The sequence below is a fragment of the Taudactylus pleione genome, unplaced genomic scaffold (assembly GCF_031769625.1).
Source record: "Taudactylus pleione unplaced genomic scaffold, aTauple2 ptg000135l, whole genome shotgun sequence".
NCBI lineage: Eukaryota > Metazoa > Chordata > Amphibia > Anura > Myobatrachidae > Taudactylus > Taudactylus pleione.
Window position 1 is genome coordinate 9955531 of NW_028284537.1, and position 16358 is coordinate 9971888.

The following is a 16358-nucleotide window of genomic DNA, read 5'->3' on the forward strand; positions in this document are numbered from 1 at the left end:
GATGACAGTTGGGAGCTGATTGGCTGGCACCTTATCTCATTTCACTCTGTCTCCTAACACTGCTTAGTAAATAGACCCCTTAGTCTGAATGTGAAGCACAACGGAACTCGGACTGAAAATAGCTGCGGCCGCTACATTGTAGCACTTTGTATACAGATTCAGAGAATCAGTCACACACGCAGATATACAAGTGCCTCCTAGTCACATCGCATTCCGACTTAGATGTGTTTTTGCCAAAAAACGACGCAAGAAAATTGTCTGGTGCTAGCAAGTCTCATGGGACATGGCGCGCTGAGATGGGCTTTTTACCGCAACTGCAGCAAAGATGCGTAAGGACACATCTGTATTTGCAGCCTGTATGCTTTGTCCTGTGGAGTAAAATAAGTGTAGCTCTTTCATCAGACATCTTTTACCCATTGACTACATTTTGCTACAGTAATCTGATCATTTCGGCAGGATCGAATGACCTGATCGTTAACCTGGGCAGGAGGCTAGGGCCAGTTATGGCTTGCCACTTTATTAATCCCGCACAAGAATAAGAGCCATTGGGCTATACCAGCTCCTGTGCCGGCCCAGCTGGGAACACTGGGAAGTCTAACATCAGACCACTTGGAAAAACGTCTGCCTGCGGAAAATGAAACAATTACACAGGAGTGCGCACCATCTACACATTGTCCATACTAGGAGCCATCTATAGTGCTAGATTACTTTTTTTTTGTACAATACTGTAATAAAGAGACAGCTAAATAGGCTAATGTATAGGTATATAATGATCGAGGTATAACAGGTATATAATCATCTGGGTATAACAGGTATATATATATATATATATATATATATATATATATATATATATATATATATATAATCATCTGGGTATAAAAGGTATATAATCATCTGGGTATAACAGGTGTATAATCATCTGGGTATAACAGGTGTATAATCATCTGGGTATAACAGGTGTATAATCATCTGGGTATAACAGGTGTATAATCATCTGGGTATAACAGGTGTATAATCATCTGGGTATAACAGGTGTATAATCATCTGGGTATAACAGGTGTATAATCATCTGGGTATAACTGGTGTATAATGATCTGGGTATAACTGGTGTATAATGATCTGGGTATAACAGGTATATAAATAATCATCTGGGCACTGCTGGCTCCTATGGAATCATGTAGACACTTCTGCTGCTGGGTAAATATTCACAAAGGCCCCATATTTGGATATTGTCATCCTGTGTATTTTACCTCAGTTCCCTCGTATATAAGGGCAGACATTAGAGAAGCAGGTTGTTCTGTGCAACAAACAGACCTTTCATGAAAACCAGGTTTATTTGGTCTTCAAGGATAAACCATAAACCAACATTAGAGTTCACTTCCCAGGTGTCCAGGATGAAGCCTTTGTATTTTCATGCCTGGAGATTATTTAATCAGTGCCAGCAGTTTTTACCTCCGCTGTGGGACCAGCCGGCCGGAGTCTAACAGAAATTGCTGTTTTGAGTTAATCTAGAACAATCGTCCAAGTGATTTCCCATTAATGTCGGTAATGTCATCTCCCCATATTCCTATTAAAAGGTCATCTGCTTGTACTTTAAGCAAGACTCCATTGAACACCTATTACACGCACTTAATTGCGGTTCATGACTAGGAGAAGCTGGTAATGTGCACTGTGGGGCACTAAGAACATTTTATGTGGGGTTTAATTTCGGTTAAATAGACCTACACATGTAAAGTGCCTGCTATATTCTGCATTTTATGCTTCTCCAGCTCGCACTTGCTATTGACTCAAGTACCTGTTCAACAAATCTGAAAATACATGAATACAAGTTTTAGGAATGCCAGCCGGGGTTTGTGCTGGGACGATTTAAACACACAGAAAAACTCTGTAGCAGACGCATAGCTTGAATTAAAAGTCCGGTCACCTTCATGTGGTAAAATTTTAGTACAATTGTAGAATTTAACGTATAATTAAATCCACATGAATATACATCAACGATTGTAGGCTATTGAGCTAATAGTGTGGTTAAAAGCTGCACTGTTACATATTTGCATGTGTGAAAGCAACACGTATGCGCGCTTTGCTGAAGAGGCGTATTGTAAAATTTGTAGTTTATTTATGTAATTATTATTGTCACTGGCTGGTGCCTTTCAGATATATCAGTCTTCAAATTGCTGTATACAAGGTCATTCACTACATTTAGAGACGCATTGAATTGCAGCCACTATGATAAACCCGCCACACATGCAGCGATCCTGTAGATCGGCCCAACAGCCGCGACACAGAATCATTGGTCAATTTGGGCACAAACATGGGTAACATAACAGAGTGCAATCCTGCCTTTAGCACTCGGGATAAGCTGCCAAGATCACAGCAGGTATTGCTGGGGCACGTTAGTGCTGTTGGAAGAAACATTAACCACCTACTGTACTGTACATCTTTCTATCTATTAATCATTCTATACATTCATCATTATATATTTTCAGGCCACATATCAGGACAATAATGCAGGCGCGTTGAAACAATATTGTTGCTGCGCTAAAGCAGTTAACCCTTGGTTTCCCAGATAATCTTTAGATTTATTGCCTAACCATACGTTAGAGGCAAGCTACATAACAATGTTTGGAAATCATATTACTAATAATTTGGTGTGTGGGAGGGGTATAAATAACTCCTCCTAAAGGAGCATACACACACAATGATTTTTTTTTTTTTAATGATCATCGATAACGATATTGTTTAATCGTTGAAAAAAAACGTTCACTTTCTGAGTTAAAACGATGAACGATTTTCGTTCATGCGCGTTCACGTTTGTAGTTTAGTCAGACTGACCAACTCAACGATTTTCAGTAAGGGAATGTGCAAAAATCGTTTGTAGTTCTAAAAAAAAAACCGTTCATTACATTTAGTAAATAAACAATTTTAGTACACGATTTTCGTTCATTTTTTCCTTAAAAAAATGAACGAAAATCGTTTACTAAAATCGTTCATTTACTAAATCGTTGTGTGTGTATGCAGCTTAACCTGTAATCATGACTGAGCCTGTGTGCGGTGTCTCCTCCAGTTATAGGATTTCATGAATGGCAGGGCATACAGACTGCGTGAGGCTGACAAGATCTGTAGAAGTGCAGGATGGGGGAGGGTCCCCCGCACTGCTTTCAGCCTCCTCGCTCCGGTAATGTAATAACGATGCCGCGTACAATAACATTATAGACACGCCGGACTCCTGATGTGTGAATGCCGTCGTGTAATGTTGTTTTTTTTTTTTTTTTTTAAGCTTTCTACTTCTGACAACTGAATTTAGAGCTTGTCCTAATGATGACAGCCCCTGCCACATAAATCACTGGGAGTCTATTTAGTGCAGCGCTCACCTAATGTCGCTGTAATTTACTGTAGTAAATAGTGCCTACCTGTCGTATTAGTAAATTTGCATTAGAAGCAGACAAAGGAAATCTCATCTGGTACAATTAAGGATAAATAGGAGGACGCTTGCCTGCACTTATAAGCTGCCCGTCAGCAGCCTTCTGGCAAGCCAGAGACAAGTATGGCAAATATGGGCACAGAGGTTAATCCTTACGGGAAAATATGGACCTATTTTCATAAGATGTACTAAGCCTTGGGCAGTGATAATGTGGAGAGAGAATGTACCAACCAATCAGCTCCTAACTGTCATGTTACAGGTGGTGTTGAAAAATGACAGTGAGGAGCTGATTGGTTGGTACTTTCTCTCTCTCCACGGCTTCGTACATAGACCCCAGACACTACAAATAACAATCCTACTAGAAAACTGCCAAACAGATAATGGTTTATAGACCCAAACATACAGGTATCATACTAATATTTATACACCTTAATTACCATTAATGAAAAACTCTGCCTAATAAGGTTAGCAGGATGAGAGCAAACAGGATTTCTCATCAAAGCACAACTTAAGCTAATTACAGTAAGTCCCTTATTGCTACCACGCAAAGGATTCAGACATTTTATGGGATGAACCAGTGACATCACTTAGGTACAAAATGGCTGCCTCCTTCACCTGTAGAATATGGTTGGACGTTCAGATCAACCAGAGACTCTTGGATATTTTATTTAGCCCTGAGAGAAGCAATAAAGGTGCTCTCAGAGGGAATAAAATATACAAGTCATCAGATTCACCAAACAATGCAATATATACAGCGCTACACATATACAACATACACTTCTTACCAAGCTCTGGCTGTCTGGTAACATGACAATGATCTGTGCGTTGTGATCCCAAATCATCCGCCAGAAGTCCTTCGTTGTGTGTGGCATGGGGTGCTGGGTTATGATAAACTCATTGCTGCGTAAGTAACCCTGCAATACAACACAATTTACAAGTTAGCAGAATAGAGAACATTTTCCATGCAGAACTAATCAATTATGTTTTCAAGTGCTCCCCCCACAGTATATCTGACAGAAGGACAATGTATATTATTAATATATTACCTCTTATTTATAAAAGGAGCCACAAGTTCCATAGTGCCGAGCAAGAGATCTATTCTCACGGAATGTCTGGGAGTTCTCCCCCCGACTTCCGAGAAAAGAGAACCCTCCGCATCCTGCTCACTTCCCTAATGTAATGGGCGTGGTCTTGAGGACTTAGGGACTGATTCAGTACAGATCGCCATCGCAGCTGCAAATCCATACGGAACGCAGCTGTTAAAATATGCTATTGCCTGCCAGAGCACAGCCGGCATAGGGACGCCCACTGCTGCTTTCTCCTATCCGTCCAATCTCGCTCTTTTGCGTAAACATGGGTACCATAGCCGCACATCGGCAGTCACGCAGCATTACAGCAGGTCTGATCAGCCGCAGACACGGTCAGTCTCCTCACACGCAGAGGGCTCTCATGCTGCGTATGCCCTTCGCAGTGGCTAATTTATGCACGCCCGGGAAACAGTGTTGAAACAGAGGCACGCCTGCGGTTTTTCCGACCACTCCGTCACCCCCCCCAAACGCTGACATCCTGTCGCTCACTCTGCGCTGGGTTCCTCTGTGCGTCCATAAACGCTGTGCGATCACTGCGCATGCACAGTGCGACTTTTACAGATGCGGGACGGCAAGCAATCGCTCGATGTGCCTCCGTAGTTGCACTTGCGATCGGTATTGAATCAGGCCCTTGATTTGCTGAGAATCGCACCTTCATGCCCACCCCCGTGTCCATTTTCCTTGCGGATTATGCCTCCCCTGGCATCTATTAGACAGCGGATCCCAAATGGTGGGCAGTATGAGTAGATCAGAAATAAGGTAAGATGAAGCAGTAACATTGCTGGTTATATTTATTACCATGCATATTACATATAAAGCATATTACCAGGGATGATTAAAGGGTGTTTCTGCGTTAGACAGCAAGGACAGGATAGAATATATGTAGAGGCAAAGCAGCATGGGGCTCAGTAATACCAGGGCACAGTCACCCAAGTAATACGATCACTACATTCAGAAACAGTTAGATACTTTCTGCTCAATGTAGCTTCAGTAATAATAAAATAACCACATGTCTCTCACCATGATATAAGAGGCATTAATGTAATCTGTTCCTTTTATTCCAGGCAATGGTGCCAGCCCCACTCTTGCACGTTCGGCTGAAGAAAGAAAAAGAACACGATATAATAAAGCATATTCTCCAGTACTTAACCCGCTGCAGGCAAATGACAGTTAGGCCCCACAGATAAGGGGGTTATATAATAAAGCATGATCTCCAGTACTTAACCCGCTACAGGCAAATGACAGTTAGGCCCCACAGATAAGGGGGTTATATAATAAAGCATATTCTCCAGTACTTAACCCGCTACAGGCAAATGACAGTTAGGCCCCACAGATAAGGGGGTTATATAATAAAACTCTTAAAAGTATAGGCAAAAGGTTATACTATTACTGAGAGTCAAAACTCATGAATGCAACAGGCAAGGTCACAGATTGTGTGTGTGTGTGTGTGTGTGTGTGAGTGTGTAGCTTAAGGGAGAGATGCATAAAACCTTCTAAAGAGACGTAACCCATAGCAACCAGAGTCTAGCTATCATTTATCAAGCATACTCTATAAAACAATCGCTTGTAGCTGATTGGTTGCTATGGCCAACAGCTCCACTTGTCCTCTTTAGAAGGTTTGATACATAGCCTAAGGCACATACATGTGGTTAGAGCTTGCTGACCCAAGCGAATACATATTGTAGGATATTTTAAAGAGAGAAAGTGGAGAGGGATAAAGTTCCAACCAATCAGTATCTAACTGTCATACTTGTCTACTCTTGGAAGGGGCGGGAGGCTTCCAAAAATTGTGTGGCGCTCGACAGCCACCCAGAAAAGTGGGCAAGTCTCCTGCCCTCCACACTCCATCCGCTCGCACCCCCCATGAGGCCGTCCACTTACAGAGCACAAGTGTGCCGTCTAGGGCAGGGGTGGGGGAACCTTTTTTCTGCCAAGGGCCATTTTGATATATATATATATATATATATAACAGTATTCACGGGCCTGGTGCAGGTCATACCCCTTGGTGTGATGTCACAAGGGGGCGGGGCCACAATCGCCGGTGATTACAGCAATGCTTGGAGCATCCTGAGGATGCTCCGGGGAGCTGTAAGGGCAGCGGTGTGACTGTCTGAAGGGTATGCAGTCGGGAAGCCGGCGGACCTAATCCTGAAAGCCGGCTTCCCAACTGCTTTATCCCGGGGAGGGTTAAATGACAGGCGTCTAAATCTAGACGCCTGTCATTTTACCGACGCCAGGAGACCGGCGCCCGGCATCCCGATCGAAGTGATGCCGAGTGCGGACAGCCGCTGGGGGGGAAGGGTTAGGTTTAGGGCTCCCGGGGGGGACTTAGGGTTAGGCACCCCCCCGGGAGGTTAGGCTAAGGGGAGGTAGGGATAGGCACCCCCGGGGGGGACTTAGGTTTAGGTGGCGGGCACGGGGGGGTTAAGTTTAGGCACTTAGAGAGGGGATTAGGGGTAGGCACTGGGGGGAAGGTTAGGGGAGGGAATTAGGTTAGTGAATATTTACCTTAGGGACGATCGGGATTTTCACACGTCGGGCAGCCGCTGTCGGGAGTCCAAACGCCGGACTTGCGTCTGGCAGTAAATCATACCGATTCCATCTGAAGCATCCTAAGGACACTCCCAAGTGGCACTGCTGCATAGATTCTGGCTGCAGGGTGCCGTTCTAGATACTCTGCTAGCCAGATGAGGCTAGCAGGAAAAAGCTCAGAGGGCCAGTCCAAATGATTCCGAAGGCCTTATACGGCCCCCGAACAGGAGGTTCCCCATCCCTGGTCTAGGGAGTAGGATGATGTGTTCCGCACTGGATCGCGTCATCACAGCTCTGCCCCATCCTATACAATACCTGTTTTCTCAGCATTGTATAGCAGGGAGAGGCCCATGATGACTCGATCACTGCCACCACGCCCCCTGGAGGAGGGGGCATATATTACAGGCTGTGTTTATAAATGACAGGAGCTGATTTGTTGGTACTTTCTCTCTCTCCAAGGCTTAGTACATTCACCCCATAATGTCTAAATCAGAACAGTGTGCTTATCTATGGCTATGTCCCATCACTGTTCCTTCATTATCCCTCTTCATTATCATTCTCCATCATCCCTTCATTATCATTCATTTGAATAAAATCTGACAATAATTAAAAATATTCTACAGGCACCAAAATAAGTATAAATAGAAAACCTCCTGTGTCACTGGAGCACTGCAGGAGTCACATGAAGGTGGGGGAGGGGGATGAGTGAAGAATGATGTAAATTACTATTTATTATATTATATGGCTACAGCGAGCGCACAACCAATGAACCACGTCCTTACATGGCACAACTGATGAATTCCTGTTCTTTTCTTTGTTACAATCTTTCTGGGCGCTGAAGCATTCAATGTATTTTGCATTACATTGTGTAACCAGCTGAAAAATATAAAACAGCGTAATATGAGTTATGTAATGGAGTGTGCACGTTCCATAGATCAGCAGAACAATTTGTGACGCCACATCGCAGCAGCCATTTGTCAGGTAATAATTAGAAATAAACCTGCGGGATAAAGACCCTAATGATACCTACATTTTTATTACACAGGATGTATCGCTCTCAGCATGAAAGGACTGGCTCTATTCCATACACTCAACCGTAGGTATAGCAAATAGTAGGCAACAAACTACTGAGATACCGACCAGAGGGTGCTAGAGGCACCAGAGGCAGGAAAGAGGAACTGCACGGGGCTGTGACAGGTGTAAGGTGCTAGAATGAACACATATCTGTTTCCTCTTTTTGTCCTGTCCAAAGCAACTATTCCTCTCACTAGTTAACATAACACATATTATCATGTATTTGGAAATGACAGACAGAAATTTGCCCACCTTTCCATTATTTCCAAGCAGTTTCCCTTACAGTAGCAGCACCAGTGACCTTAGTACCTACCCACAATGCACCAGCACCGAGCGTTATGCCAAAACCGCAGCACTAATCCAGCTATTTGCATCATGTGACTTGCTTTTAGCATTACAATGTTAGCAGTGACCTGCAGATGTCTCCTCATACACTATTGCCGCAGTCGCGCTAAACAGCCCTTCTCGGCCAACCAGGTCCCGTGTGACTCTGCTTCCGCTGAGCGTCTTTTTAGCTCGAATATGCGTCTTAGTCGCAATGCATCGAAACCAGTTAACGAGACTGCGCTAAAAGATATGTGGCGCTTGTACATGAATCTGTGTACGAAGTGCTACGGCGCAGTCGTTGTGCGACTTTGTACATATTTAAAGTTAATTCCTGTGTGGTGAAAGTCGCGGCCCGGCGTCTCAGGTACAGATTGAGGGGTGCTTTGCTGCATCTGTGGTGCGAAGAAAATGCTATCTTTTTTTTTTAAAGTTGCTACGCTGCACCACTTGGGGCGGTTCACTTGCGCCATGTGTATTGGGGCTAGGGGTATGAGAACACACACTAATATATATATATATATATATATATATATATATATATATATATACACACCATTATACCCTACAACTATTCTGTGTGACTTCGGCACAAAAAAACAAAAAAGTACCTGTCGCACTGAGAGGAGAAATTACCCCGCCCTCCCACAGTGAGTCTTATCTATATATCTTGTACATTTTACAATGAGACTGGATAGACACATTTGCATCATACTATGGCAGGACGCAAACCCGATCTTGAGAAGCCCCCTGAAAGCGTTCAATATAAAACGGTGGGTTTTCATCAGCGGGGACTCGAGAACATTTTCTCATCCCGTGGTTCAATTTAATATTACATGAGTACAACAAATCTGTGCGCCGAGCGCTGACAGTCTTTCTAAACACATCTACTCGGATACTCAGAAAGGAGATGACGTCCTGGTGTTAATGTCACCGGGAGGGGGGGGGGGGGGGTCGGCATCGTGCCTTTAACTCAAAGACTATCAATCATTCTCCCTTGCAGCCAGTAAGAGCTCATCCTGTGTGTTTTAGTGTTGCCGTGATATTATCTTTACCCTGAATTGTTTCTCCAGTCTGGTCTTGCCCCCCGCTGCAGGCGTCAGGATAGTGTTCACGTAAGTGTGTAACTGGTTGGAACAAACTTCTGTCTCCTTTCCCAAAATAGCTTCCAACAGGGCATCATGGATAAAAATATACTGTTCCTAGAAAAAAATAACACAAAACTGTAAGTCACATAAACCATACACATATTCATCTAGGGCAGTGATTCTAAAACTCGGTCCTCAGGACCCCACACAGATCACGTTTTCCAGGTTACCCAGCAGGTACACAGGTGTAGTCATTACTCACTGACACATTTTAAAAGATCCACAAGTGGAGCTAATTATTTCACTTGCGATTCTGTGAGGAGACCTGGAAAACATGCACTGTTTGGGGTCCTGAGGACAGAGTTTGAGAACCTGTGATCTAGGGCAAACCATGGGCTCCAACATCTAAAAGCCTTTTTACCTTTTGGAACTACTGGTCCCGGTTAGCAGGTAGTTCTAATATATCTGGCCCTGCTCATGTAAAACCATTGACAGCAACGGCTTAGTGCTGCCAAAGTTTTGCTAGAACTCCGCTGCAAAAAAAAAAAAAATACAACGGTGCCTTACAGTTAACAATAAATAATATTCCTCAAGAGGAGCAGCAGGAATGGTAATATGTGCAAGAATCAGGACTGCACACCATGAATTATGTATCAGTGACTCCTCAGCTAGCAGGAAGCAGACTGACAGTATCTCAGCCGAGACGTGTTTTGCCTCTGATTCAGCTCCCTGTCAGAGACGGTATCTGATCTCAGGTTAGATTTCAGCTAGGGAACAGTATCAAGGTAAAGGCCCCCACATGGTACATGTGTCCAGGATGAACCAAGTCACCAGGGGTGGCAAGAGCAGTTAATGTAGGAAATTGTCTTCAGTTGCAGAATCTTTTATGTTCATGAAGTCAAAATACATCAAGGGTCAGATATACTCCAAAATGTATTGGATCTGTCAAGGTGCAGATGGAAGAGAGCAATCTCCTATGTATATCTCTGAAGTTTAGCACAGGTAGTAACGTGTATGTTTTTATTGGTGTAAAATGTACAGGAAGTTATCTGCAAGAGACATTCTGCCAGGTTCTAAATGATAACAGTCCATGGGTTTATTTACTAAGCGCCAGTTTCCCGACGCTCTTAAGCCCGAAATTTAAAAGGGCAATGCTTCTAATAGCAAAATACCTTGTGATTTGCTATTAAAAGCATTGCTCTTTTAAATGTAGGGCTCAGAGATGCTGGGAAGTGCTGGCTTTTATAAGCTGCCGCTTAGTAAATAAACTCTCACAAGTCAAACACTTTGTATGTTTTAGAGGAAAACTCAGAAATCACAAAGCTGCATTGCCGAACGGTCTAATAAACCCAATTTAAAGAACACTGTTTTTGGTTTGCAGAAAGCATGTATTTTTTCTTAGTACCCTTTAAGCAGGGGAAGAATGCCCATATCAGTGCTTCTCAAACTTGGTCCTCAGGACCCCACACAGGTCACGTTTTCCAGGTCTCCTGGCAGGTGAACAGGTGTATTCATTGCTCACTGACACATTTTAAGAGTTCCACAGGTGGAGTTCATTTTTTCACTTGTGATTCTGTGAGGAGACCTGGAAAACATGCACTGTTTGCGGTCCGAGTTTGGGAACCTGTGGCCTATATCATTGACTACCTGATTAAAACAATAAAATTATATAAAGGACTAGTTTGCCGATCCTGGTTTTTGTTACCACAAAGCCTTAATTTTATAGATCAGCAGGATCTCTGCCTGCTGATCTATCTTGATTAATAATATTTATTTTAAAATAGGAGTCACAAAATATGTTACATGGGTGTCCCAAAGTCCATTTATTATTTTCTTTTTTTTTTTTTTTAACATAAAAAGGTCCAAATATAGACTGAAACAGCAACAGTGCCACCCAGATATACACAGCGTCCAGCTCTGTCCAACAATAGAACCTCTATATAGAAGAGTGATCCAAATGGCCAGTACTGAGCAGTGTCATTTGTACATGTAATATGCGCAATGAAAACAATGCTGCATGTTTAGTTTAGCAATGAGTGGACGTGTACACGGCCTATCACCGGATCGCCATATATTTATCCCCCCTCCTGAGGAACCGCTAGACTAGATACACCTTACTGTCACCTTCAAACAAACATAAGCACATTTACCATTCCTTCATTTACACCATTGCACAGTAAGAAGAAAACAAGGTTACCTCTGTCTGGACGAGGTAGTTCCGCTGCGTTCTGATGTGTTTCAGAAACCCCAGAACATTAACTGTGCTCTTGTCTTTTATTTGTTGCAGCATGCTGTCAATAACAATGTATGTCCCCGTCCTGCCAACTCCAGCACTAACATGGGAGGAGGGAGAAGAAGTGGGACGTCACACATTTACGTTACAATAACACTCACATCAGGGTATATTAAAACAGAATAGAAAATGGCGGCCTTCAGAAGGTTCTAAAAAGGGACCTGTGGTTGTAGTATGTAGGACTCATCAGCTCGCGCTGAACCGGTTGAGTCATTTCATTCAGAGTTAAACAGATCAACAGACAAAACGGGAATACCCTGCGTAAACCATTCAGACATGTCACACCGAGGCTCAACCAAAATTGATCTTATCAGTTCACTAAGAACTAGCGACATCATTTAGGTCTGACACACAAAGTGCCCTTGTGCTATTGCCCTATATGCATTTACGCACATTCTCACACTGTTCAATCCACCACCATTTCAGTGTCAGAGCTGTGTGGGGCGGGACCTCAGACTAACAGAAGGCACCAGTGTCAGAGCTGTGTGGGGCGGCACCTCAGACTAACAGAATGCACCAGTGTCAGAGCTGTGTGGGACGGCACCTCAGACTAACAGAATGCACCAGTGTCAGAGCTGTGTGGGGCGGGACCTCAGACTAACAGAATGCACCAGTGTCAGAGCTGTGTGGGGTGGGACCTCAGACTAACAGGATGCACCAGTGTCAGAGCTGTGTGGGGGGGGACCTCAGACTAACAGAATGCACCAGTGTCAGAGCTGTGTGGGGCGGGACCTCAGACTAACAGGATGCACCAGTGTCAGAGCTGTGTGGGGCGGGACCTCAGACTAGCAGAATGCACCAGTGTCAGAGCTGTGTGGGGCGGCACCTCAGACTAACAGAATGCACCAGTGTCAGAGCTGTGTGGGACGGCACCTCAGACTAACAAAATGCACCAGTGTTGTCAAGTTAAAATTTCCATCTCTGCGTTTTTACTACTGTTCTCAAAGCTTCAAAATTAGGCTGCACAGCCAGCCGCCCTATCACTTACTACATCTACCACTGTGTCTAGTTGGTGCTTCCAGCTCACCCCTTTACTACATCTTAAGTTCGTCAAATTAAAAAAAACAAAAACATTTTTTGGGGTTCCCTCCGTCTGGAACCTTTGGCTGGTTTCAGAATAAGCTTTTCTCTGTTCAACCATCAACACACAGAAAAGATTGTTGTATATACTTCACTGCAGTCAGTGCCGGTAAACGTCATAACATAACATGAAGAATTACCCAACAATAGTCTAGTACATGGTCACAATGTAAGAAACTGCGCCACCTACTGTCCCTCCTGTGTACAGTAGCTTCTAAATTATATTTAGCCCATAAATGGTTTTCATACTCCTTGATTACTAGTTGGTGGTACAGTTTTAAGGTTGTGCTACTGTAGTGTATGGTAAGGCACGAGTCAGGTTTGGCATTTTATTTTTAAAGTGTACTAGCAGAGGCAGCGGATATTCATATTCTCCGTTTACTAAACTCTATAGGCGAGCAATACGCCAATGATTTCAATGCACTGCCAAATGCCAATACTACACGCAATACGCAGTCACGCACCTGCAGTGTACTAGCACCGGTCCCATCTCAGGGAGCTGAGCGGCAGATGATCTCCGTACAAAGGTGAGAACAGGTAGTGCATATTCCGGTACGCCCATGTCGGGCCACTGGGTGTAGTGATACTGAATAACTGTTCTTTCATTGTGACGACCTTTAGGGTTCCCCTTCTGACCCTGCCATGTAAAGAAAACAAAACAATGTATAGAGTGTTTTTTGTGCATTCCAAAATGTATCGCTAAATAGATTATAAAGGTGAAAGAGGGAAAAGAAAATCAAATACATATTCGAGTTGATTCAGAAGACATCATGGATAATGTACAGATTGATTTTCATGATACAGTAATAGATATGGCTGCTCACCTTCTTCATTTTCACGTTCCTGATGGTGAACTTGCGCACTGTATAGCAGGCATACACCCTCGTGCTCTTTAGGGTCACCATGATATTCCCATAATCCTCGCTGTTTTCCGTCGGCCAATACTGATCACATTTCCTCTGAAAATGGAATATGGTTTTATTTTTTAGAAAAGTTTTCCTAATGGCAAATCTACATTCTTCTTTTCTAGAGAGATCCCATTACCAGGATCTTCGTCCAAACTGGATAATTAATTATTCTGATCCCTTGCTTCCTGAATATCTGCCGATTTTTTAAAAAATTCTTTTTTTTGGAAATAACTTTTTTATTTATTTTTTTAAAACCCTGCTCTCCATGTTCCCTCTTACAGCATTTACAATTGACTAACAAATTTAGCTACCTGTCCTGGAGCGCAGTGAGACTGTGGGCCCAATGGAACAGCCCGCGAGATGTGGCCAGTGTCCAGATATCATTGATATAGACGATATATTTAAAGCAGCGATTTTTTAAAGCTAAACTAGGTTGATTTTGACTTTTTTTTTGTATAAAAAAAAATTGCAACTTTTTTAGTGCTGAAATCTTGGCACTTGACACAATTTGCTGGCTATTAGATTTGGCCATGCCTTTGTAGGGAGCAAGTGATGGATTACCAATCCCTGGATATACTTTAGCAATACGCGGCAGCTGGTTCATCTTTGTGTTTTCTGTTTACCAGACTATGGGGAACCTGGGTCTTGGACATGTTAATGACCACTGGGGTGGTGAACGTTATCCCTCTACACCAGAGGTAACAACCCTTTGACGCATCAACTGTTGCAAATTTACAATTTTATTAAAAGTTGGCAGAGCTAAAGAGGCAGTTACCCAGGACTTGTCTTGTGATAATATACATGTATATAGGACTGCTGGTCCCGGAGCTGGCGATGTGGCGCCGAGGGTGGGACGACTGATGTTTTAAAAAAATGTTTTTTTATTGATGATTGGAACCTGTTTCTTTGTAATTGATGATGTCACTTCCGGGACCACATGACTGGCAGGCGGAAGTATAAATATTTAGACAAACACACCAGTTATGCCTTGATAAAGATCCTGGAGATCGAAACGCGTTGGCAGAGGAGGTATTTTTGCTGGGACTTATTGATAGCCATTAGATCATCTTTTAAAGGTACGCACTACTGGCTGTGTTTTTTGTCCGGACTGAAAGACTGAGGTTACTTTGTGACCAACCCATATACCATCTGGTGTGGTTCTTCTGGAGTATACATATTCCCATGCTGGATTTTTGTGTGTTTTATTATGGTCTAATAAATTTAACAACTTTTCTTTGATGTATTGCGTTTGAATTATGAGCCCTAGATACCTAGATGTGTAAGAATCCACTATCATCTAAGTCTGGGTATGCTCATCTACTAAAAAGATACCTTTATGTGTTTATTATACTACTACACAGAGTGAGCGTGGTACCTTTTATATCTTCAAGAGCACAGGGAAGATTGTGGGTGATATATCAGAAACCTTTACAAGCATATTTATTCTGTTGATCGATGTGAGTACGATTTGTCATCTGAGCCTCCTCTTCACTTACCAACTAACAGGCGTATACACACAGGGGTATATTTCATAAAGTGCGGGTTTTTAGAAGTGGAGGTGTTGCCCATAGTGAACCAATCAGATTCTACTTAACATCTATCTAGCACCTAGATAATAGCTAGACTCTGATTCACATTTTTTGTGTTACATAAGTGTGTTTATGTGATTCTATAGTCTTTCATTGGTTGATGTTGTGTTTTGGATCTTGTGGACTATATAGTACCACCACTTGTTTAATAATAGGATAAGGTTCAGCGCCCTTGATCTTCATTTATTTTCTTGTTTTATTCTCGCTCTGTCCTGTTTTGGGCAGGAATTAATGTAGATCGGGCTGCTTAGTGACCAATGCGCCTTGTTCATCATATATACAGGTGATTCAATTCTATACAGAAATCCTGCAAATACCATCCATATAAATAAGGAGAGCTGATGTCATGGCTGATAATCGCTGAGTTCCGTAGTCATTATGTTAGTGTTCATATGAAATATGTATATATAAGGAACAATGCTCCCTCTCCTGTATATCATTAGATATCAGATGTCACCTTCCATGTTTTTGTGACCCCTATAAAAGTGTCCTGTGGCCAATGCATCTTTATATGGTCACAGAATGTGACTTCTAATATCCTTATAATAGCTATAACTGTGTTCTCCCCAAATAAAAAAAATCCAGCCATGTGGCATTATAAAGTAGCCAGGGGGATAAGCTGGAGGTTGTGTGTCTGCTGTGCTTGCAAAGAGAGTGGGGTGGGCCAGGGTCGAGGCAGAGTAGAGGGAAGCCCTCTGGGATCCTTCTTCCGACAGGGACGTTCCCAAGTAGTGAACATTTCTGTTGCTCATGGCGCCCTCTGCTGGTTGGCACTCTATGCACTCTTGTATAGGTTGGGTAGTTCTTTGGGGTCTGATGCCACGACTCACCAGCTGTCAATCATGGACATTGGTATGGACTGACAGCTGGGCGGTTTGGGAAAAATGCCAGATACTGCATCCGTGAAAAAGGCCCTCGGGAGAACACTGTATCCAAATTTACGGTAAAGGAGATATAT

General features: G+C 43.0%; 1 protein-coding gene across 3 annotated transcripts in view; it reads right to left on the bottom strand.

Moving 5' to 3' along the window:
- The window catches only part of PTPRG (protein tyrosine phosphatase receptor type G), a 501503-nt gene that overhangs the window by 14214 nt on the left and 470931 nt on the right, over positions 1-16358 (bottom strand). For all 3 annotated transcript variants that reach the window (XM_088473430.1, XM_088473429.1, XM_088473431.1), the window contains 7 exons: positions 13728-13862; positions 13368-13540; positions 11728-11863; positions 9498-9644; positions 7827-7920; positions 5533-5609; positions 4210-4338 (listed from right to left, as the gene is read on the bottom strand). In XM_088473430.1, coding sequence (XP_088329556.1) covers positions 4210-4338; positions 5533-5609; positions 7827-7920; positions 9498-9644; positions 11728-11863; positions 13368-13540; positions 13728-13862 — 891 coding nt within the window. The remainder of the gene's footprint in view (positions 1-4209; positions 4339-5532; positions 5610-7826; positions 7921-9497; positions 9645-11727; positions 11864-13367; positions 13541-13727; positions 13863-16358) is intronic.